At 40.1% G+C, this 25,875-nt stretch overlaps 1 protein-coding gene and 1 pseudogene across 1 annotated transcript; both read right to left on the bottom strand.

Annotated features, from left to right (window-relative positions):
* Nucleotides 1-6,542: 6,542 nt before the first annotated feature.
* Nucleotides 6,543-6,648, bottom strand: LOC137827367 (small nucleolar RNA R71; annotated as a pseudogene).
* A 16,212-nt stretch (nucleotides 6,649-22,860) lies between these two features.
* On the bottom strand, nucleotides 22,861-23,892 carry LOC137826871 (cysteine-rich repeat secretory protein 55-like). The gene has a single exon (XM_068633022.1). It carries the CDS (start codon nucleotides 23,715-23,717, stop codon nucleotides 22,944-22,946), a length of 774 nt encoding a protein of 257 aa, XP_068489123.1. The 5' UTR covers nucleotides 23,718-23,892; the 3' UTR covers nucleotides 22,861-22,943.
* Between the last annotated feature and the right edge of the window lie 1,983 nt (nucleotides 23,893-25,875).

The raw sequence follows: 25,875 nt of genomic DNA, 5'->3' as shown, positions 1-25,875 counted from the left end.
GTTTCTTACTACCCTTTATATAGTCTAGGGTTTCTGTTGTTTCCGTTATCCGCATTTAGGGTTTTTGAGGATATGCCTTAGCGCCACTATCACCAAATCTTAGGGCAATCTAGCGTGTAAGGCTCCCTTACTGGAGTGCAACCTCTGACGGAATGGTCACCTGGGTACCAACTTGTGCACCTAATCTCTGGGGCCATCCGTCCTAGGGGTGCCCTAGTTGTTCACGTGCCATGCATGTAGCCTACCCCTGGAACGCAACCCTAATGGGCCTTAACGCTTCCAGTGGTTCTTTACTTGTGCCATGCTTGAATGCGCTATTCACACCACACGCATGGACCCCTCGTGATCTAGGCTTCCCCCTACTGATAACTAGTGTGTTGTCTGGGATCCACCTCTCGTGGTCCAGCTCTGCTTTTTGAGTCACTGATGCCCGATGTCACATCGCCTTCACTCTGATGCCGAGGACACATCAGCACATCCTGGTGATCGACGTTTGACCACTCATCGGCACCTTGGCGCATGGCACTTGTGAGACAATGGTCCATGCCACTTGTGGGTCCCATCTTACATGGCCCACCATTACTAGTAGTCAGCGATGTCCGAGGACTGGTCGGTACCCAAGCCCCCCAGTCTCGAGCTGTTAACTTGTTCAACGAAGAGACTAAGTCATTGCCCTTGGCGACCTACGTTGCACTGAGTGAAGGGACGTGAACAGTGCACCGAAGTGACACTTCTCCATACCTGTTTTAATCTTCGCACAAGTGGCTAGATCAACGACCAAGACTTATCGCCGCTTGCGCTCCTTCATTTACATTAACCTTTTCAAAAACGCGCGCTTCGTAACTGTTCCATTACTTCTCTGAAACTCTTTTCGATCGTTCTCTCTTCTCTTTGAACGCTCCTGCTTTTCCTTCTTCAAAACTCAGAACTTCCAACCCACTTCGATCAAAATGTATGATCTTTATGCATTGATTGCTCTTATCTTGCGATTCCATTGCTCAATAACTGCCTGGGATTGTTTAAAGTTTCTGCATTTAGGTTTTCTCTGTTTTTCTTCTAAGTCTCTGTTTTTTCTGGGTTTCTCGAGTCGCACCATCGTCTTCCTCTAAACCCTCGTTTCTTCCTTCTTTTTTCTCTTTTTAGCTTTCTCCTTGAGATGGCCCGAACAAAAACTACATCCACTCCTCCTCCTAACGCTCCTCCCAACGCTCCTCCCAGCATTGACTACAAAGCCCTATATCCTTGGGCCTTTGACGAACTTCTCGCTGAGACCTCCACGCTTACTTCCAGTGAGGATGTGATAAAGCATAGGGAGGACGAGGTTGCCTGTATGAGCCGCGTGTTTGGGAGAGAATGTGATTCATATGTATCCATTAGGCCCTACGCGAAGGGTGAGCCCGTGTGCGCTGATGACCGCACCAATGACGGAGAACCCTTCTTCTTTCTCTATGCCACCATCTTCAAGCGAATCAAACTCCGTTTGCCGCTTTCGGGTTTCGAGCGGGCACTCCTGACGGAGATCAACGTGGCCCCTGCCCAACTGGGCCTTCGTAAGGGCCTTTTGCATCTTGTGCAACCATTTTAGGCACCCTCCCTCCGTGGATGTCTTCCTCCACTTCTTCGAGGCTAAGAGTCCCGGGAAGAAGCTTTGGGTAAGCTTCAACGGGGTGGCAGGGAGAGTCCTCCTTACCCTGTTTCAGCAATCTTATGAGGCTTCAAAGAGAACCCTGCTGGACGGATTTCCCCTTTACTGGGTGGGGAAGCTGAAATTCAGGAAGCCTACGGGCCTCGAGGAGTTGGCTCCCCCTGATCGTGAACTATGCCAAGTCCTTGCAAGTTTGGGAGCAGTGTTCAACACTGCCCAACTGATCAAGCACGAGTATAGTCCCTCATACCTCAAGGGCTATATTGGTTTGTTTCTACTCTTTCCCCAACTCGTTTTACATATTGCTTGCTTAACTTACGCATTACACGTTTTGTATTGTGGCTCTTGTGTTTTCTGGTTGATGGTTGTGTATTGCGTATGACTATCTTCTCATATTTTTCTTGATGCAGGTATGGTGCTCAATGAGGAAAAAAGGAGAAGGTTGGTGGATGTGATCGCCCGCCGCCAAGTGGCACTTGAAGGTGCAGGTGGCTCAGCCCCCGCTGTTCCTCTTGCTGTTGTCCAAGCCTCGCCCATTCCAGCCCTCACTGAGAAGAACAAGGGGGTGGTGGCGATTGATTCTGACGGCGACGAGGACACCGGGGAGGGTCTCGTCTTCAAGAGGCTTAGAGTGGGTGTCGTGGCGATCTCGCTCTCTGCCACTGATGGTCACCCTCCATTGTTTAGGGATAATCCCCCAGCGCCTCCTCTCCTCGCACACTCCTCGTGCTCAAACGTGGTGGGGAGAGCACTCCTAGGGATGACCAAGTGTCGCCCGCTCCTGAGCTACCCCCTGTTCTCCAGCATGCCCTCAAGAGCTTCCAAGAGAAGGAGGCAGTGGAGGCCTTGGGAGGAGACCAGCTGAAGGAGCGCATGGGCCAAGGCCTTGGGGAATTCCTCGTCAACTCCCTTACCTTTGTGAGCCAAGCAGAGGTGAGGATGAGGGAAGAACTAGAGGCGAGGATGAGGGAATAACTCGCTCTCCAAGCCCAAACCTTTGCCAATCGCGAAACTGCCTTGACCTAAGAGTTGAGCTGCCTTCATCAATCAGAGAAGGATATCAATAAGCGGCTCTTCGACAAGGGTCAAGAGAACCTTCAACTGGAGGCGAAAATCCTGCCCCTGCGCAACAGGGTCATCGAGCTGGAAGAGGAAGTTGAGGGGACCAAAGCCAAGATGGAAGAAAGGGCCACCCAGCAAGAAGTCCAGTTTGGTCGCGTAGAGGGCAAGCTTACTGAAAAGGTTGAGCAATTCAACAAGACTGAAGCAAAGCTCATGGAGGACGTCGTTGATGCCTACGAAGCAGGGTTTGAAGATGCTCTTGCTCAGGTTGCCTATGTGCACCCTGAGTTGGACATCTCCCCCTCCGCCGTGTTAAAACGGGTCGTTGATGGGTAGCTCGTGCCCAAGGCCCCTTCCTCTTAACTTGTAATAACTTTATCGTTTTAAGAACATTCTGTAGATGCTTGCAGTCTGGTGAGCACTTTGTTGTGTATATACTTCGTTTATGAATTTATCTGCTTTAAGCTGCTTTCTACGTCTTGGTGGTTAACTACTATGCCTCGCGCTAACCTTTGCTAACAATGCGTCTGACGATCACCCATACTCTAGGTAGCGCGCTTGTCCACCACCCGCTCTACCTTACCTTCTTCTTTGTGGCTTAAGGTAGCGGTGGTGTGCACACGAACCCCTAACTGGCCTCACCTTCGTCACGCAAAGATAAGAGAAATCTTTATAGGAGCCCTCCAAACCTGCCTTATAAGTCGAGAGAGAGAGACCCCCTAACTAACTTCACTCCTACTTTGCTGAGTAAGGATATGCCTTGCTGATGCCGCTGGTGAACCGTGTTGTCTTCATCTCGGTGTTCTCACTCAAGAGGGAGGCGCACTCTGCGCTATCCCGCTTCGAGTCTTCTAACCCGTTAGACCATACTGTCTCCATCATGACGCTCTCACTCAAGAGAAGGAGGCGTTCTCTGCGAACCATCGTGCCCAGTCTCAAGACTTCTAGCCCAAGGAGAAACTTGCAACTGACCTTGTCCTTGCTATGTGAAGTCAAGGGAGGGTTTAACTGGTGAACCATGCTTCCCAGCCCTTGTGTTTTCACTCAAAGGGGGAGGCGTTTTCTACGAACCGTCCTGCCTTCCCTTGAGACTTCTAACCCAGGCGGAAAGGTTCATAACTGACCTCGTCCTTACCCCACCGGGGCAGATAAGGATTTTACTGGTGAACCTTACTTCTTACCCCTGGTGTTCTCACTCAAAGTGGGAGGCGTTTTCTACGAACCATCCTGCCCACCCTTGAGATCTCTAACCCATAGGGAAGGTTCTAAACTGACCTCGTCCTTGCTATATAAAGTCAAGGGAAGGTTTTACTGGGAAACTACACTGTTCAGCCTTGGTGTTTTCACTCGAGGGGGAGGTGTTCTATGCGAACCTACCTTTCCCGCTCTCGAGACTTCTAACCCAAGCGAACAACTCGTTACTGACCTCATCATTGCGCAAAGGCGAAAGAGGATTTTACTGGCGAACCATATTGTTCAGCCTTGGCGTTCTCACTCGAGGGGGAGGTGTTCTCTGCAAACCTACCTTTCCCGCTCTCGAGACTTCTAACCCAAGTGAACAGTTCGTAACTGCATTGTACAAAATATTTGAGAATATACTTCAATCAAAATTTATTGCGTAACTGATAAGTGTCTAATTTCAGTAATATTTCATATTAAAATATAGGCACTTATGAGGATTTATTGCTAATTTACATATAAAATAATCCCTAATTTATGAATTTATACCTTTTTACATTTTTTATGATCTTTATTTGAATAAGAGTATTTTATTCCCAAATTTGGTGTTAATTGCAGATTTCTAAGGAAGATTGGAGATTTGGATTAAAGATGAATGATTTGAGCTAAAAAGATAAAGATAAAAGGTCCCAGAATGGAAAAGATGCAAAGAAAGATTGGGCCTTTTTTATGTTTTATCATTTAGCCCATTAGCGCGACATAGGAAACAACCTAACCCTAGAAAACTAGGATAAATAGAGGGCTAGAGGCTCAACCTTAGGGTGGCAGATTGAGAGGAAAACACCATAGAGTGAATTGTAACCCAATTGGGAGAATGGAAGGTGATAGAAGTATGCGTGGCTAATTCTACCCTTTGGGATTGGGAGTAATGTGCTCAAACTCTTATGTATTGAGGTGATATTTTATATATTAATATTCAGTTCTTGATTGATTATTGGTATTGTTGTTTTACTTTTAATTTTCCGTGACAAATTGAGAATCTTAAATCTGACCGGGAGGTATTTTTAGGGTTCGGACCTAAACAACAATACTTAACATATTTGAGTGCTAGGAATAGACTTGAAATGTTAATTGCTATTAAACGTCCGAGCTTCGTTCTAAGTTGTTCTTATAATTATGCGAGGGATCGATAGTTAGGGAACATTCTTAAGGATTTTATATGCGAGGAATCGATATAAATGATTTTTATACGGGCATCAATTTCAATTAAAAAACTTAATATTGACATGTTAATCAAAATACATGAGAGTGAGAGAGATGAAACCTAATCCCTATTTTTCCAATTGAAACAATTAATTCTTTGTCTGTTTTCTTATTGATCATCGCCAACACAACCACTCTCAATACACTTTTAATTGTTTTGTTCTATATTTAGCGATTATTGTACTTGATAATTCACTGTTCCTTGTGGGATCGATATCCGTCCTTAGGGACAATTATTACTTCTGACAAACGCGGTGCACTTGCCGTAAAAAGTCATCAAGTTTTTGGCGCCGTTGCCGGGGAACAGATTTGATTTGTTGAGTATAATTTCCTAAATATTGTAAATATTTTATTTTTATTTTTATTTTTTTGTTTGTTTTGATTTTGTTTATTTTATTAAAATTAGATTTGATTTTATTTTATTATAGATTTGCTGTTTTAAAAAAAAGAAAGTTGTTGATTTTATATTATTTTCTTTTCTTTTCTTTACGTTATTTAATTTAGTTTATTTTTATTTTATTTTGTTTTTGATTTTGTTTTATTATATTTTATTTTAGTTTTTTTTAGGATTAGTTTACGTAGTTTTATTTAGATTTACGTAACTGTTATTTATTTGTTTTAATTATTATTTTTACTAGTCTTAAGTTTTATTTTTACGTAAGTTAGTTAGAAATTTTGTTAGTTGTTTACAATTATATTTTTTAGTTTTATTCTGGTTTAGCTTTATTTTATTTATTATTTATTCCTAGTATTTATTTTTTATTTTTATGTACGTTATTTTTTGTTTTTATGTTTTCTTTTATTCTGTTTTTAGTTTTGGTTTTATCTGTATATATTGTTTTTAATATTTTTGTTATTTTTCTCTTAACGTCATTTTAGTGTTTTATTTTTATTTTTATTTTATTTTGCAGATTTGTTTTTATTTTATTTTATTTTATTTTTTTTAAAAAAAAATACTCTGTTTTTTTTTTTCTCACTAATATGTTTTAGGAAGAAAGCAACATGGCAGAAGAGCAAGCACCACCTCCTAAGAGGACACTTGGAGATTATGTCATGTACCTAGGACCAAGGCATTATTCTAGTATCGCAATACCTGCTACCGCTAAGGCCTTGAAAATAAATCCTAATTTTCTCACTATCATCATTACTCATCAATTCAAAGCAATGGATCATGAGGATCCATGTTCACATTTGTCTACATTTTATGAATTGGTGGGAACAATGGGCTTTCAATCAAGTGATCTTGAAAATGCTTATATGCGTTTGTTTTCTTTGTCATTGGCAGGAAAGGCTAAGGATTGGCTCAGATCACTTCCAAATCAGAGTCTCACTAGTTGGAAGGAGGTAGAGGAAAAATTCCTGCAAAGATTTTTTCCAATTTCTCGCTACATCAAAGCAAAGTCTGAAATTTCTGTGTTCAGACAAGGAGTAGATGAATCATTCTGTGAGACATGGGAAAGATTTAAAATGTTACTTAGAAAATGCCCAAATCATGGGTTTGAAGATATTGCTCAACTGAGCATATTTCTCTCCGGTCTCAGATCTGACACAAAGATGCTCCTAGATGCTGCAGCTGGAGGCACAACGATGACTCTTGATGTAGAACAAGCGACAAGGATTATTGCTGCATTGGCGTCAACTGATTATCAATCCCAACATGATAAACAAAATACTCAGAAGGAAGGTTCGTTAGAAGATGCACTCTTGGCTCAAAATAAAATTCTGACACAACAGATTGAGCAACTAACCGCACAAATGGCTAAATTGTCCCAACAGTTATATGTTGTGCATTCATCTCAAAGCCAGAGTCACTCAATCATGTGTGATTTTTGTGGAGGTGATCATCCTAATGGACACTGTTCTTATCTGAACAATTCACCTGAAGTTGAGGATCCATTCATGCTTGAAAGAATGAGTAAAGTTGAAGAAGCCCTAACAAAGCTTGTCATAATGGAAGAAAATAGCATGGCAACAATCAGGAATATAGAGATCCAAATGGGAAAAGTGGCTAAACAATTTGAAGAAATACAAAGTGGTCAGTTTTTAGTTGACAACCAAACCAACCCAAAAGAGCATTGCAATAAGGTAATAGCTGAAAAAGAAGATGAGACTGAGGAGTTAGAGAGAGAAATGAAAAGAAGTGAGGAAGAAAAAAATTAAAAATAAGGAGAGAAATGTTCTTGAAAAAGATTTATCATATCCTCATCCTCCTTCAAAAACAGAGAAGGACAAAAAATTCTTTGACAAATTGCTCCCTAGGAATTATTTTGCAGGAAATCTGAAGCAAGATTCAACATTTGAGAGATTTCTGAAGAATAGGAGCTATATTGAAGAGAGAAATAGAGAGTTGGAGGCTAGATGCAGTATCATGACTCAAAGGGACTTGCTTCAAAATTCTAAGAACTTAGGAGGTTTTAATCTTCCCGTGTTTATAGGCGTTTTATCTGTGGACAAGGCTGCACTGTATTTAGGCGATTTGGAGGTTCAACCCACCAAGATGCAGTTGGCAAAAAGATCCATCAAAGATCCTTATCGTGTGGTTGAAGATGTTCTTGTAACGAGGAAGAATGCATACAACATGATGCAACAAAGAGAGTTGTCCATCTTGAAATAAACAGGCGTCAAGCTAGATGACGTTAAACGAGCGCTTACTGGGAGGCAACCCAGTCCACATTTTAGTTTTATGTTGTTTTATTACCTTTGCTGATTTTATTTAAAATAAAAAATAAAAAATAAAAGTAAATAAGAATAATAAAAAAAAAATCCTATATGCCTCCTAATCATTTTGTAGGTTATGTATTTTTGACCTGGGGACAGGTTCTATTATTCAGGGGGGCAGATCCAGCAAATGAAGCAAGACTGTAGATAAATTTTTTAACAAAAAGCTGGATGATTTCTTAAGAAGAGAGGATTGAGCAAAAATATGGTTTTATCTTTCTAATTCTCTTTTCTTTTCAGTTATTTGAATTTTTTCTTATTTTATTTATTTTATTTTTCGGTTATTTTGTTTTCTGTTTATTTGCTTATTTGTTTGGTTTGTTTTTATTGCTTATTTTGAATAAATTTCCTGTTTTATTAGTTTGGTAATTTTAAGTCTTGAATTATCTTTCTTGACTAAATTTCAGTTTTAATTTGTTTGTTTTCTAGTTTATTTTTTTTTCAAATTAAAAAGAACTAGAATATTAATTTTGAATTGTGGAAAAAAGAATTTGCGTTTAAATATTAAGTAGTGAGATGAATTAGACACAGGTTAGAAAAGAAAATATGATTGAATCCCTATTTAAATGTAGTTAAAATTATGATACATGAAAATTTAACAGGATAATTGATTAGGACAAATAATGACAAGACAAAAAGGAATGAGACCATTTAAACCAAGTGAGTGTGTGAACCTGAAACAGTTTTTGAGAGTTTTACTGATGAATTGACAGTTGTGGTTGCTTAATTTTTATTTTTGTTGCATCATAAAAGAGCATGAAGATGATTGAGGCATTTGTTTGTGTTAAGTAGGAGCCAAGGCCAAAAAGCCAACCTTTATATTAGTATTCCATTTTTTTATCCCCTTTGGGCCAAGAATTTTTTTGTTAATATTGCACCTTAACCTTTATTGATATAATTTCCTACCCTTTAGCATGTCTAAGGAAGGAGAACATAGATGCAATACATATAGAAAAGGGAATGGTTGGTTCTGATTGTGAAAGTTCAAAAAGTTTAAAATAGGAAGAATTTTTTCCTATAATTGAAAAAAAAAAGAAAAAAAAACAAGAAACAGAAACATAAGAAGAAAAAGAAATAGAAAAGAAAGATAGAAAAATTTCATGAAAATCATGAAAAAAAAAATGAGGAAAAAGGTGATATCAAAAGAAAGTGGTAATTAGATAACATATATGTTCTCTATAATTGAATTGTAGGTATGTTCTTCTTCTTTAAGATGTGCTTTTGTTATCTAAGAAAAACCAATATTTTTTGGAAGCCCAGCCTCATTACAACCCTGGAAAAGACCTCAAGATTCATGTTTCTAATATGTTTGTGATTTGAAGATGAAATGAAAAGCAACTGTGATTTGTTATAATTCAGTGAAAATATAGAGAAACACTTACCCGTGAGCATATGAGAAGATATTCCTTGATGAATTGTCATTTATTTGTTTTGATTTGATCCTGGAAATTGATTGTGTCTATAATTTTCTATATTTGAATTTGGAAGCATCATAAGTTTCTAATTTGATCTGTTGTTTAATGAATTAAGCTGTTTGATATTTAAATTCAAATATATTCATTTACTTTGCTTGAGGACAAGCAAGATTCTAAGTTGGGGAGAGTGATAAGTGTCTAATTTCAGTAATATTTCATATTAAAATATAGGCACTTATGAGGATTTATTGCTAATTTACATATAAAATAATCCCTAATTTATGAATTTATACCTTTTTACATTTTTATGATCTTTATTTGAATAAGAGTATTTTATTCCCAAATTTGGTGTTAATTGCAGATTTCTAAGGAAGATTGGAGATTTGGATTAAAGATGAGTGATTTGAGCTAAAAAGATAAAGATAAAAGGTCCCAGAATGGAAAAGATGCAAAGAAAGATTGGGCCTTTTTTTATGTTTTATCATTTAGCCCATTAGCGCGACATAGGAAACAACCTAACCCTAGAAAACTAGGATAAATAGAGGGCTAGAGGCTCAACCTTAGGGTGGCAGATTGAGAGGAAAACACCATAGAGTGAATTGTAACCCAATTGGGAGAATGGAAGGTGATAGAAGTATGCGTGGCTAATTCTACCCTTTGGGATTGAGAGTAATGTGCTCAAACTCTTATGTATTGAGGTGATATTTTATATATTAATATTCAGTTCTTGATTGATTATTGGTATTGTTGTTTTACTTTTAATTTTCCGTGACAAATTGAGAATCTTAAATCTGACCGGGAGGTATTTTTAGGGTTCGGACCTAAACAACAATACTTAACATATTTGAGTGCTAGGAATAGACTTGAAATGTTAATTGCTATTAAACGTCCGAGCTTCGTTCTAAGTTGTTCTTATAATTATGCGAGGGATCGATAGTTAGGGAACATTCTTAAGGATTTTATATGCGAGGAATCGATATAAATGATTTTTATACGGGCATCAATTTCAATTAAAAAACTTAATATTGACATGTTAATCAAAATACATGAGAGTGAGAGAGATGAAACCTAATCCCTATTTTTCCAATTGAAACAATTAATTCTTTGTCTGTTTTCTTATTGATCATCGCCAACACAACCACTCTCAATACACTTTTAATTGTTTTGTTCTATATTTAGCGATTATTGTACTTGATAATTCACTGTTCCTTGTGGGATCGATATCCGTCCTTAGGGACAATTATTACTTCTGACAAACGCGGTGCACTTGCCGTAAAAAGTCATCAGTAACCTCGTTAAAAAACCCTTGGAAGGGAAAAAGAGTGTCCCCTAAAAACTATGTACAATGCTAAAGTTCAACTGAAGTAAAACTTGAGGTTGGTCGCATTCCATGTACGAGGAATTGCGCCTCCCTCCAACGTCTCAAGCCTGTATGTCCCATTCCTAAGGGCCTCTATCACTCTGAAAGGACTAGTCCACTTGGGGGACAACTTGTTCTCTAGCTTATACGGGTGGGCCTTTCGCATCACCAGGTCGGCGACCTGGAACTGGCGAGGTCTCAGCTTGGAGTTGTACTTGTACTCTACCCTTCTCTTCAAGGCTTCAGCTTTAATCCTTGCTTCTTCCCTTACTTCGTCCAATAGATCCAGGTTCATCCTTCTCTCTTTGTTGGACTCTTCGGCCACGAAGTTCTGGAAACGTGGCGAGTTCTCCTAGATCTCTACGGGAATCATCGCGTCCGACCCATACACCAAGCTGAAGGGTCTTGTTAAGAAGTGGACTTTAAGCCTAACTCAACCCCATAAAACCGGCTCAATGAGGTGATGTTTGCACCCACTTATATACTATGAAAGACTTTAATCTCTAGTCGATGTGGGATCTCCAACACACCCCCCTCACGCCGAGGCTACCAACTCGTGCGTGGAGATATATGTTATGGGTGGTCTGATAACGGCCCGATAGCGGGTGGCCTGATAAACCCAACAAATACTCGCTAGGATAGGCTTGAAATGGCTCTGATACCATGTTAAAGGAAAAGAAAGAATAGGGTAAATCCCTTGTGTATATTGAACACATAGGGTTATGTTTATATAGGAAAAGAAACATATGAGCTAAGCCCATTACATAAATATGAGATATCTAACAATATCTATAATATCTCATAATATCAAATAATATCTAATTATATCTAATAATATCTAACACTCCCCTTCAAGCTGGTGCATATAGATCATATGTACCCAGCTTGTTACAAATGTAATCAATCCTAGGCCCTCGTAAGGGTTTAGGAAAAATATCTGTTAATTGATTATTTGAATTAACAAACTCAGTCTTGATATCTCCTTATATAATCTTTTCTCTAATGAAATGACAATCAATCTCAATATGTTTTGTCCTTTCATGAAAAATTGGATTTGAGCTAATATGAAGAGCAACCTGATTATCACATATAAGTATCATTTGAGTCACCTCTCCAAATTGCAATTCTTTAAGTAACTGTTTAAGCCAAATAAGCTCACAAGTAGCCGAGGCCATAGCTCTATATTATGCTTCTGCACTAGATCTTGCCACAACACTTTGTTTCTTGCTCTTCCAAGAGATCAAGTTATCACCAATGGAGACACAATAACCAGAAGTTGATCTTCTATCAGATGGAGATCTTGCCCAATCAGCATCTGAATAACAAACGACTTTAGTATGGTTATTATGACCATATAACAAACCTTTTCCAGGAGAGCCTTTAATGTACTTCACTATACGAATGACTGCATTCCAATGATCTTCGCATGGAGAATTAAGAAATTGACTCACCACACTGACTGCAAAGGAAATATCAGGGCGAGTAACTGTGAGATAGTTCAATTTTCCAACTAATCTCCTGTACTTCTCAGGATCTGAAAGAGGCTCCCCCTAATTGGGTAAAAGCTTGACATAGGGATCCATGGAAGTATCAACAGATTTGGAATTCATCAACCCAATTTCCTCCAAAATATCTAATGCGTATTTTCTTTGAGAGATAACAATACCAGTATTGGATTGTGCTACCTCAATCCCCAAGAAATATCTGAGTTTGACAAGATCTTTGGTTTGAAAGTGTTGACAAAGGTGTTGTTTTACTTGTGAGATGCCATGGTGATCACTGCCTGTAAGAACAATGTCATCAACATATACTACAAGATAGATACACCCAGCACTCGAGTGACGATAAAAAACTGAATGATCTCCTTCACTGCGAGTCATACCAAATTGTTGAACAACATTCCTAAATTTTCCAAACCAAGCCCAAGGAGACTGCTTGAGGCCATATAAGGATTTGCGAAGACGACATACCAATCCAGAAGACTCCCCCTGAGCAACAAAACTGGGAGCTTGCTTCATATAAATTTCTTCCTGCAAATCCCCATTAAGAAAAGCATTTTTAACATCTAGTTGATAAAGAGGCCATTGTTGAAGAGCAGCCATAGCTATGAATAAGTGAACAGAGGCCATCTTTGCTACTGGAGAAAAAGTATCACCATAGTCTAAACCAAAAATTTGGGTATAACCCTTAGCCACAAGACGAGCTTTGAGACGATCTATAGTACCATCAGGACCAACTTTGATAGCAAAAATCCACCTGCAACCAACAACAGATTTCCTAGATGGTAAAGGAACAAGTTCCCAAGTTCCATTATTCTGAAGCGCATTCATTTCATCAAGCATGGCCTGACGCCAACCAGGATGAGCTAAGGCATCACCTACAGATTTTGGAATGGATACAGAAGAAATAGACGAAAGGCAGGTATAAAAAGGTTGAGATAGTCTATGGTAACTCAAAGCAGTATAATGTGGAGAGGGATTACGAGTAGAACGTATACCTTTACGGATAGCAATCTCCAACAGGTCTTTCTTTGGTGGTGGACTAGGGAGTGGTGTGGTAAGCCCGCACAATTCTAGGGACCTCCTCTGCCCAAGTCCTTTTGGCCTTCTCGAGCCTTCTCTGCAGACCTCTGAGCAGGACTCGGTTGGCAGACTCGACCTGCCCATTCGTTTGGGGGTGCTCGACTAATGCGAACACCTGCTTTGTCCCAATTTCTGTACACAGCTTTCTCAGCTGTTAGCTTGCGAACTGGGTGTCGTTGTCAGACACCAAGCATTTCAGTACTCCGAAACGGCAGACTATGTTCTTCCACACAAAGTGCCGGATCTTTTGGGTCGTGATTTGCGCCACTGGCTCAGCCTCTATCCACTTCGTGAAATACTCTATGACGACCACGAGGTACTTCATCTGTCGTATCGCAAAAGGGAAAGGTCCCAGTATATCGATTCCCCAGGTATGAAACGGCCAGGGGCTGTAAATCGACTTGAGCTCTTCTGGTGGCGCCTTGTGCCAGTCAGCATGTTGTTGACATTGCTTGCACTGTTGTGCGTACCTCGTGCATTCTTCCCTTATGGTTGGCCAATAATATCCCGCACGGATGGCCTTCGATGCTAGAGATCGACCACCTATATGACTCCCGCATATCCCTTCGTGGAGTTCTGCCATTATTCGTGCACATTGCTCACCACTTACACATACCAGAATAAGGTGGGTGAACCCGTGTCTGAACAACTCTTCATCGATGAGGGTGTACTTGAATGAATTTTTCTTTATTTTCCTGGCCTCTATGGGTTCCAGCGGGAGTATCCCATTAGCCAGGTAACGCTTATAGGGCGTCATTCAGGTTTCTCCTCCTTCAACCAGGCAAACTTGCAATGCCTCTTCCCCAAGAACTGGGTATGTGCTTATCCTGGGCATTCTCAATGTCTCCTGAGTCAGTGACCGATGACTCCTCTTCCCTCCTCTCGACGTACTGACCTGATGGACCTCCACCAAATTATCTGCGGTGAAGGTTTGAGGTGTCTTTAGGGTTTCCTGTATGACGGTCGCTAGTACAGTAAAACTCTGGAAGTAGTGGCGAAGTCTCCTCGCTGAGAACACCACTGCCAGGGCTGCCTTCTCTAGGGCCTGGTACCTCCGTCCCTGCAATACTTTGCTCACAAAGTATATTGGCTTCTGCACTTGGTCTTGTTCCTGCACAAGGACCGAACTGATCGCCCGTTCCGTAACTGTGAAGTACAGACGAAGCGGAGTACCCAGCAGCGGCTTGCACAACACTTGGGGACTGACCAGGTACTCCTTCAACTTTAGGAACGCCTCTTCACACTCCCTAGTCCAGATGAACCTGTTGTTCCTCCTCAAGCACTGGAAATAAGGGTGACCTTTGTCCCCTCCAGCTGATACGAATATGGACAAAGCGACCATCCGCCCTGCTGCACCTCCTTGACCAAGATTGGGCTCTTCATTGCGAGGATTGCAGCACACTTCTCGGGGTTCACCTCTATCCCACACTCAGTGAGTAGGAAATCCAAGAACTTACCCGCTTCCACCCTGAACGCACACTTCTCGAGGTTCAGCTTCAGTCTATACTTATCTATCGTGGTAAATAGCTCTTCTAAATCAGTGACATGCTGATCCTTCACCTGTGAGGTCACCACCATATCGTCCACATAGGCCTTCACATTTCACCCTATCATGGGTGCGAGCACTCTGTTCATCAGCCTCTGGTAGGTGGCACCTTTATTCTTCAGCCCAAAGGGCATTACTGTGTAACAATAGCAAGACAGCTCTGTCATGAACGTCGTTTTGCATTCGTCCCTGAGATGCATCTTGATCTAGTTATACCCAGAAAAAGCATCCAGGAAGCTGAGCAACCTACAACCCAAGGTGCTATCTACCAAAGCATCAATGCTTGGTAGGGGATAGGAGTTCTTCGGGCAGGCCTTGTTGAGGTCCGTGAAGTCTATGCACATCCTCCACTCCGGGTACTGAATTTTCCTGATGTGGCCAGCGCTCAGCAACTTCTGTGTTTCTTCTTTGATGACCTGCCACCTCTCCTCGTTAAACTTTCTCCTTCTCTAGCGGACAGGCCTGACCTGGGGATCCATCGTAAGGCGATGGCATAGGAAATCGGGGTCTATGTTAGGCATGTCCGAGGCGGATCATGCGAAGGCATCCAAGTGTCATGCTATGACCTCGACAATCTGGTCCTGTGTTCCTTGGCCTAAAGTCTTGTCAAGTTTGAACATTCTTCCACCGATCTCCCTCTCTAGGACGTCTCCAGCTGGTTTGGGTCGCCTTTTCCGGGTGATCTCTGTGCGGGCGACCCCTTCTTCACTTGGGGCCTGGGTGGTGATAGTGAACACCCCTCTCTTCGTTTTAAGGCTATTTTCGTAGCATCTCTTAGCCTCCTTCTGGTCTGACTTGATGGTGATCACTGTTCCCCCAAGTCAGACAACTTCATCTTCATGTGCCTTGTCGATGCTACCGCCCTCAACCTGTTCAGCGCTGGTCTGCCCAATAGTATCTTGTAAGCTGAGGGAGCGTTAACAACAAGGTACCTGATGTTCTCTGTGCGGGAGGCAACACCATCTGTGAAGGTGGTTCTCAGCTCTTTGTGCCTACGCACTTCCACCTAGTCTCCAACAAACCCATACAAATAGCCGATGTAAGGCCTCAATTGGTCAGGAGACAACTGCAACTTATTGAAAGTCGACCAGAACATCACGTCTGCCGAGCTTCCCTGGTCCATTAGGACACGGTGCACCTTTCTCCCTACGGTCACTACCGAGATCACCACTGGGTCATTGTCGTGGGGGACGACATCTCGGAGGTCAGCCTTGGTGAAGACGAGGTTGACATCGAGGACTTGCTCTGCCTCTTGTGCCTCTACCGTCATCACCCTTCGTGCATATTTCTTCCGCTGAGAAGCGGTGCATGCTCCACCTGAGAAACCCCCCGAAATGGTGTGAATCTCACCATGAACGGGCATCTCGTGCCCCTGATCACCTCCTGGCGCTACCAATGTCTGGGCTCCCTGTGACTCCAACAAGTAGTCCTTCAGGAAGTCATTCTTCACCAGTTCGTCCAAATGGTGTCCGAGTGCCAAACAGTTGCATATGGGGTGGTCATACGCGTGGTGGAACTCGCACCAGGCGTCCTTTTTAGGCCCCAACCTTTGTCAATCTTTGCGGACATCTTCAGTCTCTCCGCTATGTTGGGGACAACGATCAGCTCTTTCAATTCCACTAGGAAGTTGTGTCTTAGTGGCACATCCTCCCTCACGCGCCCCTTGGTGTGGGGTTTCATGGGCTCGTAGGGTTGCTGCTTTGTTGAGGCTTTCTTCTCCGTCGTTGCCTCATCTACCCTCATGGACTGAGGTCGACTTGGCCCTCGCGGGCGGGTGGGGACAACGCCACCGCGCTTCTCGGTGAGTTCCCCTTCCGCGACGATATAGGCTACCGCTCGACGCCTGATCTCACTGAAAGTCTTGGGACGGCTCCTGATGAGTGATTCACTGAAGGGTCCCGACATGATTCCCTTCCTGAAGGCGTGCACCATCATATCCTCGTCCTTGGTGTGCAGCCTCACCACCTATGCCCCGAATCTGTTGAGGTAGTTGATGACATTTTACGGCAAGTGCACCGCGTTTATCAAATGTAATAATTGTCCCTAAGGACGAATATCGATCCCAAGAGGAACAATGAATTATTGAGTACAATAATCGCTAAATATAAAAACAAAACAATAAAAAAGGTTTTGAATTAATTGTGTTGGCACTGATCAATAAGAAAACAAACAAAAAATTGGTTGTTTCAAGTTGGAAAAATAGGGATTAAGTTTCATCTATCTCACTCTTATGTATTTTGATTAGCATGTCAATATTAAGTTTTTTGATTGAAATTGATGCCCATATAAAAATCATTTATATCGATTCCTCGCATATAAAATCCTTAAGAATGTCCCCAAACTATCGATCCCTCGCATAATTATAAGAACAACTTAGAACGAAGTTCATACGTTTAATAACAATTAACATTTCAAGTCTATTCCTAACACTCAAATATGTTAAGTATGGTTGTTTAGGTCCAAACCCTAAAAATACCTCCCGGTCAGATTTAAGATTCTCAATTTGTCACAGAAAGTTAAAAGTAAAACGACAATACCAATAATCAATCAAGAACTAAATATTAATATATAAGATATCACCTCAATACATAAGAGTTTGAGCATATTACTCCCAATCCCAAAGGGTAGAATTAGCCACGCATACTTCTAGCACATTCCATTCTCCCAATTGGGTTACAATTCACTCTATGGTGTTTTCCTCTCAATCTGGCACCCTAGGGTTGAACCTCTAGCCCCCTATTTATCCTAATTTTCTAGGGTTAGGTTCCTTCTTGTGTCGCGCTAATGGGCTAAGTGATAAAACATAAAAAAGGCTCAATCTTTCTTTGCATCTTTTTCCATTATGGGACCTTCTATCTTCTTATCTCAAATTATTCTCCTTTGCTCCAAATCTTCAATCCTCCCTAGAAATCTGCAATTAACACCAAATTTGGGAATAAAATGCTCTTATTCAAGTAAAGATCATAAAAAATGTAAAAAGGTATAAATTCATAAATTAAGGATTATTTTATATGTAAATTAACAATAAATCCTCATAAGTGTCTATATTTTAATATGAAATATTACGGAAATTAGACACTTATCAGTAGTCCTTCAAGGACTCCCCTTGGTAATGCCTTACGTCGAAAAAATCGTAAGAGACCGGTGGGGGAGCCCGATTGGCTATGTATTGCTCCCTGAACAACGTACAAAACTACGCGAACAATGTCACATGCCCATCAGGGAGGCTGATGAACCAATCTAGCGTCGTGCCTGTCAGCATGCTCATGAACAACTTGCAATGCACTGTGTCAGATCCCCCAGTCAGCATCATCTGTGTGTGGAAGGTCGTGAGATGAGCCTTTGGGTCCTTTACACCTGTAAAGGTGGCTTTAAGACCCACGAACGTGGTTGGTATCACGACGTCTATGATCGGCTGCAAAAACGGCATTGGGAAAGCCTTAGGTGGTGTGGGTGGCGTTTGTTCATCCACCACATGTTCCCCTGCCTGTTGTTGCAAATTCCTGCGCAATTCCTCATTGGTCCTGCGCAGTTCTTCATTTCTTGCTTACGACGCAACCATATCAACCTGGATGCGTTTTTGATCCATTATTGATGTCGCCACCGTTTCCTGAAGGGCGTGCATCGTCTCCATGATCTGTTGCATGGTGATGCTCTCGCCTCCATTTGGTGCGACGGATCCTTGCCTCGTGTTTCTCATATTGACGAATCTTCGCTTTATGCTTTTGAATGGGACAAAAATTTGATCGTGCCCCACGGTGGGCACCAAATGTTCCTACCGGTTGACTCGATTGCCCTCATACTTCTAACAACGATCACACGCCCAATTCTCTCTGCCTTCGTTCGTGTTTTCTTTCGATCAAACACCCTGAACCTGCAAAGCCAAAGGGGGCTCTAGAGGCCGTTTGCACTCCGACGCTCAAGTCAATACTGGGGCAATGAAACAGAAATGTGTATCTCTCAGTTCGTCTCAAGAACTATGTAAAGATTGCCTAAAACTTGCGTACCTTGTGAGGTTTCTTACTACCCTTTATATAGTCTAGGGTTTCCGCTATTTCCGCTACCCGCATTTAGGGGTTCTGAGGGTATGCCTTAGCGCTGCTATCACCCAATCTTAGGGCAATCTAGCGCGTAAGGCTCCCTTACTGGAGTGCAACCTCTGACAGAATGGCCACCTGGGTACCAACTTGTGCACCTAATCTCTGGGGCCATCCGTCTTAGGGGTACCCTAGTTGTTCACGTGCCATGCATGCAGCCTACCCCTGCAACGTAACCCTAATGGGCCTTAGCGCTTCCAGTGGTTCTTTACTTGTGTCGCGCCTGAATGCGCTATTGACACCACACGCAGGGACCCCTCGTGATCTATGCTTCCCCCTACTTATAACTGGTGTGTTGTTGGGATCCACCTCTCATGGTCCAGCTCTGCTGTTTGAGTCACCGATGCTTGATGTCACATCGCCCTCACTCTGATGCCGAGGACACATCAGCACATACTGGTGATCGATGTCTGACCACTCATCAGCACCTTGGCGCATGTCACTTGTGAGACAGTGGCCCCATGCCGCTTGTGGGTCCCATCTTACATGGCCCACCATTACTAGTAGTCAGCGATGTCCAAGGACTGGTCGGTACAGTGGTTTTTAAAAAAATCAATTTGGTCCTATATTTTTTAAAATGTATCTAAATTGGTCATTTCGTTAAGTCGCTCCTTATGGCGTCAAGTGCTGCTTACGTGGCAGAGAGAGGTGAGATTAAGAGATGTGAGGTGTCAAGTGGTTGCTTACGTGGCGGAGAAAGGGATCTCCTCATCGTCGCCAGTAGCATCTCCTCCCATCGTTGTCGGCAACTTCAGCGACCAAGCTTCCGGCAGTGTCTCCTCCGAATGTGACTGCCGTTGTGTTGTGTGGCGGTGCGTAGCATTCCCACACGGTTACAGGTATTGAAATTTCTCTGGGAGAGTGAACGGGAACTTCTTGGTTCTACTTGCATTTGAATGGGCAGAGAAGAAAGGTGGGTGTAATCGTGTGGATATGAGACGTGATGCACACAATCGTGCAATGGCTGTGAAGATGAAGTTGAAGACTGGAAATATAAAGTTGTTGTGTCTGACCACGGATGCTCTAGTGGCCTCTTGCATCTTGAGTTGGTGAGTACCTTCGAGAACATAAATTCCTTCTGTCAAGTTTATCCCTAAAGTCATTACCTAAATAGTCTCTCCTCCTTGAAATAAAAAACAATTCTCCATTATTGCAAACTAACACAAAAACAACAAACATTCCAGAAGATACAAATAGAGTGCAATAAAAATGATAATAAAACCAAGCTTACCATTAATAGGAATAACAAGAGAAACACAAACGTACAATAATAGTGCCTCCCACGTAAGAGCATAAAGTGGATAGAAACTAGCACCCTCATACTATGACAAATTGACAAGGGATAACCATCTAATAGGGTCGGTCGGGTGGGATGGTAATAATGGAGGAAGGTGGAAGGAGTTGGACAAAGACGAAACATGTCACATATAAGTCGAAAGGTTTGGAGGGCCATGTGTTTGGATGGAGATGTGAAGAAGCAACGTTGAGTGCCCGGATGACACCCATCATGAAATCATCAAAAGGTAAAGCGACGTGCAGGTCTGAGAAGTGGCAGGAATAAACAAAGAAAAATGGACCCTCTAAGGTAGCTCGACCCATACAAGTGGTGTCGGTCGATCGATAATAATCAATTGCCAAGATGTCATCAGCAGCATCCGACTTCAATAGATGAACTCAGTCACCTTGGGATCAACCCAGTCAAATCTCGAACGATGAGATGACTCTTCAGGCAAGGTCTGCCCGGTCGTCCTACGGATCATTGACCTTCACAGAAGTCTCCACGGGGCAATGTTTGAATTGCCCCAACCGACAAAGGCTCAGTCGTGGAGGAATTAGGAGAAGAAGAAGACGAAGAGATAGGGGAAGACATGACTAACCTCTCAGGATGAAGGGAAAACACCTTGCCATAATGATTGGGGTTCAGAAGTCAGAGCGAAGTAGCAATGAGAAGGATCAGTGGGGGACCACTATTTATAGCCCTCGATGAGAGAGGGAGAGCGAATGTCCATTTCATCTTAACCGTTAAATCCCCTTTAATCCAACGACCCACATCAAATGGTGCCAAAAACCCTAGTAATCATTACGCGTCTGGCACTGCCATGTCACATCTCGCCTCGGAAAGCTCAACCATCACAAAGACTCTTTGGATTCAACATCCTTGAGCCTATGGGGCAAGCGGTTAGTCTGTACGATCAAGTCAAGTCCAACATCCAATCGAGGTCGACCGAGACCATCACGCCCAAGCAAAAGAAATCAAAGGTTAAGCATTAATACTGCATTCTTAATTACATATTAAATCCTTAATCATGCCCAATAATGAAAGATCACAGAACCTGGAGTTCACAGAGAGAGGAGTGAAAGAGCAAGAGTGTCAGGAGTTCATTCGAGAGGAAGGAGTGAGGTGTAGGCTGACTGAACGAAAAAAAGGTTCAATAATTCTCTTGATTCAAACTCCGTTCGAAAAAAAATTGTAAATGAGAACATAAAGATGTGACATGTTTACTTACCTAACATACAAAGCTTTTGGACTATATAATCGACCAACGATTGAGACAATGCGGTAAATTTAAGTTATTATGCAATTCTATTTATTTATTATGAATTTGGGGTAAAAATATATTTGTAAGTCGTGTGTAGGTAACAAAATCATTTCAAGCCCGATGATTTCATTTATCATAAAGAAAAGTTTTTACAGACAAAATATTTGATAATAATTATAAATTGTGACAAACCCTTATGTTTAATTATCAAAAAATAATTTATAAAATTAATTAAAATTATTTTAGCTTTAAACGATTTTGGTTGAAAGAAATTATAAATAAGTCGTGAATTTGGTGGACGACTCTAACTATGAAGAAGTTGTGTTCGTGGTTTAATGGGTTCATGATTATACGTATAAGATTGTGTAATTTGTCAAACCACTTGTTTATCACATTGGTGACAAATATTACATATATATATATCCAAATGAGTACAATCTTGAATTATTATTAATTATTATTAATTTATGTAATTGATAGTAGTTAACGGAAAGAACTATAAAATAAAAATAAAAAAAAATCAGCAAAACTGACATTTCTTTTTAAAGGATAAGTTGTTGAAAAGAACTATATAATTATTTTTATAAAATGAAAAAGAATAAATATTGTTGAATATTAAATTGGCTATTTAGGATTTATCATATAGAATCATTTTATTGGTAATAGATTTTCATATAGTTATTATTAGATTCTTTGTAAATAAGTATAGTCTATTATGTATCGTTTTTGTTAACATATAAATTTTTGATTTACTTTTTTCATATTCTTTTTATTTTATTAACATATTTTTTTATATTGATGACAGATGATTGTTGTTACTTGAGGTATCACTGTAGTTAAGATGTGAAGTTCCATAGTAATACATAAACTTTTATATTTGTTTATTTGTTATAATTATTAATATTTGTTTCAGGGTTTGAATGTAGTTAATGGTATGGAATTAACAATAAATATCCGAAATCGATTAGGCACACAGCAAAAAAATTCTTTTACATATACCATCGTATGAAAAAGTTGTTCACGCATGATTTCGTTGAGCTAAATTTTTAAGATTATTTGGAGTTGCGTAAGACATGCATGACTTCTTTACGATTGAAGTTGTCCACAAATTTACGACTTCTTTATAATTTCTTCAAATCAAATCATTTAAAGTTAGAACAATTTCAATTAACTTCGTAAATTGATTTTTGATAACTAACAAATCATAACAAAGTCATGAAGATTTAGTCACGACTTCACATTATTAGGAATCGTCTTTATAAAGACTCATTCTTCGATTAAATGAAATTGTGTAGACTTAAAACAGTTTTAGTGAAATAAAGTTGTTAGCCATGAACACAATTTATTTAAATCTAAGTAATAACTTTTTTACCCAAATCCATAGGAAATAAATTGAATTTCACCATTAAGGCAAACTTTCCGCCCTATGCTTTAATATATCATAGATTCAAAGTTTTTCAAAATGCAAGTTGCATGTTAAAGATGAAAGGTTTGGTAGCAACCAAGAACAGAGTTTTGGCATAATAGAATGGTATTTTAAGTATAAACGCTGAGTCTTACTGCATTGGAAGGTCCTGTTTTGTTAGAATCAAGTGGGAAGAAAAAAGGGTAGAGTTCATATCGAACATAGCAAGAACTGTATAGCACTCTACACCCTTTACGGTTGCTGCAAAAGTTGGAGAAGCTGTTCACTGCAATAGCCAAACACTGAGCACAGGATATTTGGGACAAGTCCCTTGTGCATTGCACCAATGCATAGAGTGTCACAAATGGGGACAACACAGATTTTCCCTTCCCAAGCCCTTCCTCTTTAGGCACCACAGCTTGTGCCCTAATGTGATTCATGAGAGCCCCAAGCTCCTCGTTAAAAGCTTCAGGGTCAGTTACATTTTCAACATTGAAATAGAATATACCAAAAGATGTGTCAACCTCACCAAAGAAACTCTTGTTGTTGAACCTTAGAAAGCAATAGTCATACCAAATCCTTGCATCAGCTTGGTTTGGACAGCGTTGAAGGATTTGCTTTGTGGCATCTTGAATACAACTGGAGCAATCTTCAGTGCTGACATCTCCCCTACACTGACCCAATGCATACACTTGGTCTCGGCCTTTTCCATAAGTGGTGGCAACGAAACCAGTGGAGGGAGTTTTGAGGGCTACTTCACCCAATACTTTATCAATATTGGCAGATAGTTTTCCTCCATTGCTGATGTTGGTGTTTCTATTGCAGAATTCACCTAAAGGGTCAACAGCTTTTGCACCCCAAGTGCATAGGAACAATAAGAACATGGCTTTGTATGAGGAATACATATTTATTTTACCATTTTCGCTGAGCTAAGTGCTTCTTATGAAGAAAAACGAATGTGGGTCATAGTGGAACGTTGAATTTTGTAGCAGACATTTCTGACTTGTGCACACCATGATTAGTGGACGATGCAGGAGTCATTGTCATGTTTCGTTGACTTATGAAATTGGAAGTGATCGCGATTTTCGTGATAAGATGATGAAGCCAATAAGGTGTTTGAGTGGATAGAATGTTATCAGTAAAATCACTATGAAAATACCTAGAAAACTTAGTGTCCACTTGAGTAGTTTGGGTGGATCATAATCACTTAAAAAAGTTGTGTTAATAATTTAAAATTGTCACTACTGTTATTATTGTAGTGTAATTTTGCGCTGCTAATTAGACGTTAATAAGTTTTTTCTCATGTTCACAAATGTTTTTACTAGTACTTCATAAAATCAATAAGGACTAAATATCGGTAATAAAAAATAATAGTAAATATTATAGTTTATTTTTTATTAAGATTGAGTTGGAACCGTTTGAAAGGATCACTTAACATTTGATGAGTCGATCTTTTCTAAGAGCTACCGATTTTTGTTGATGAAGTACAGATCTATCCGTAAAATATTCTTTCATGCTCAAAGTTAGTAAATTTTTAAAAAAAATATGAAAATAATTAGTGAGTGACAGAGAGAATAAAATTATATTTATAAGCTTTTAAGTCAACTAAATTATTACTAAAGCAATTTTAAAATAAATATTAAAATTAATTATATAAAAAACTAAAGAAAAACTTTACAATTAATTTATTATTAAGTTAACTTTATCAAATAATTTTAGCTTTACGTTTCAACTTTTAGCTAATTTTAAAGTAGTCTTAAAATATTAAAATGAAAATTTTAGAAGTTAAAGAAGTTAGAGAACAAAAGTATAATTTAATCTAATTCTATTATAGAATATCTTTCATATGGTTATTAGTTTCTTTGGAAAGAGGGTTAATGTCTGAAAATAAAAGAAAGTTGTGATGTTCACAAATAATAATGATAAGTCACCAGTGTCTTCATCAAGAAAACAACACAACTCACTCAGAAATGATGTATAAGAATTCCAAGTGGCCGTATTCCTTCACATTCTAAGCCATTACTTATAAGTTCAGCAAATTTTAACCAACTTTATTCACAGAAAAAGCAGTGCTATCAACTTTTTCTGGATATCCCAGCACCATATCAACTATCATTTCAGCAGTTCCCAGAGCCTGAAATAATTTCTCCATAATCAGAACAAAATTATGTAAATGTTTATTCAGAGTTAAGATCAACTTATATTTGAGTTAAGAAACAGGTTTTGAAGAAATTCATATAAACTAACTTACAAATTACTTTGAAGTTAAGGAAAATATAATTAAGTGTTTATACATAGTTTCTCAGAACATTCATAAAAATTTAGTATAACTGAGAAGTGAGAACTGACCATTGAAAGCCCACACCCTTCGTGTCCAGCTGCAAGGAACACATTTGACAAGCCAGGGACAGGCCCTATCACTGGCTTCCCATCAGGCACTGACAAAGATAAGATTATGCAAATCAAATATAACATGATCTCTGTGTGTTCATAGATTTTGGAAATGTAAATACAAAGAGATATTGTGACTCACTATAAGGTCGTAATCCTGTTCTCACTTTTCTAATTGCACTTAGATCTGAAAGGGAAAGCGCTTGCAACTTCGGAAAGAATTCTCCAGCTTTCTTCCATATGTGACTTACCACAGACTCATCCAAATCGGTGTTGAAACCAACAAATTCACGGCTACTCCCTTTTGATAGTAGACAAGATTTTGGTTTGAAAGAAGGAAAAGAAATGCTAAAATTCTAAACCAATAAAGAAGCATTTGCATCAAGTGCAAAAGTTGATCTGTTTCATGAAAACTAGATAGCTGTTTATTAAGAAAATCATAACAGGTTGGTTATGTTGAGGCAAAAGATAAGACTTTTCAATCCAAATATGCTCATCTGAACAATTCAATAACTCCAATACATTGTTCCCCAATAAACAGCAAAATACCATCTTGTATATGCAAATGAAGCCATGAGGGGTATAATAAAGAGGAAACCAAGTCATTGAATAACAGCACCATAGACACTGTTTGATAGGAAATTCTTTTAAATAAAAATGATTTCAAAATAA

Source organism: Phaseolus vulgaris, chromosome 8, assembly GCF_000499845.2.
Source record: "Phaseolus vulgaris cultivar G19833 chromosome 8, P. vulgaris v2.0, whole genome shotgun sequence".
NCBI classification, from domain to species: domain Eukaryota; kingdom Viridiplantae; phylum Streptophyta; class Magnoliopsida; order Fabales; family Fabaceae; genus Phaseolus; species Phaseolus vulgaris.
This window is presented reverse-complemented; position numbering and strand designations above follow the sequence as displayed.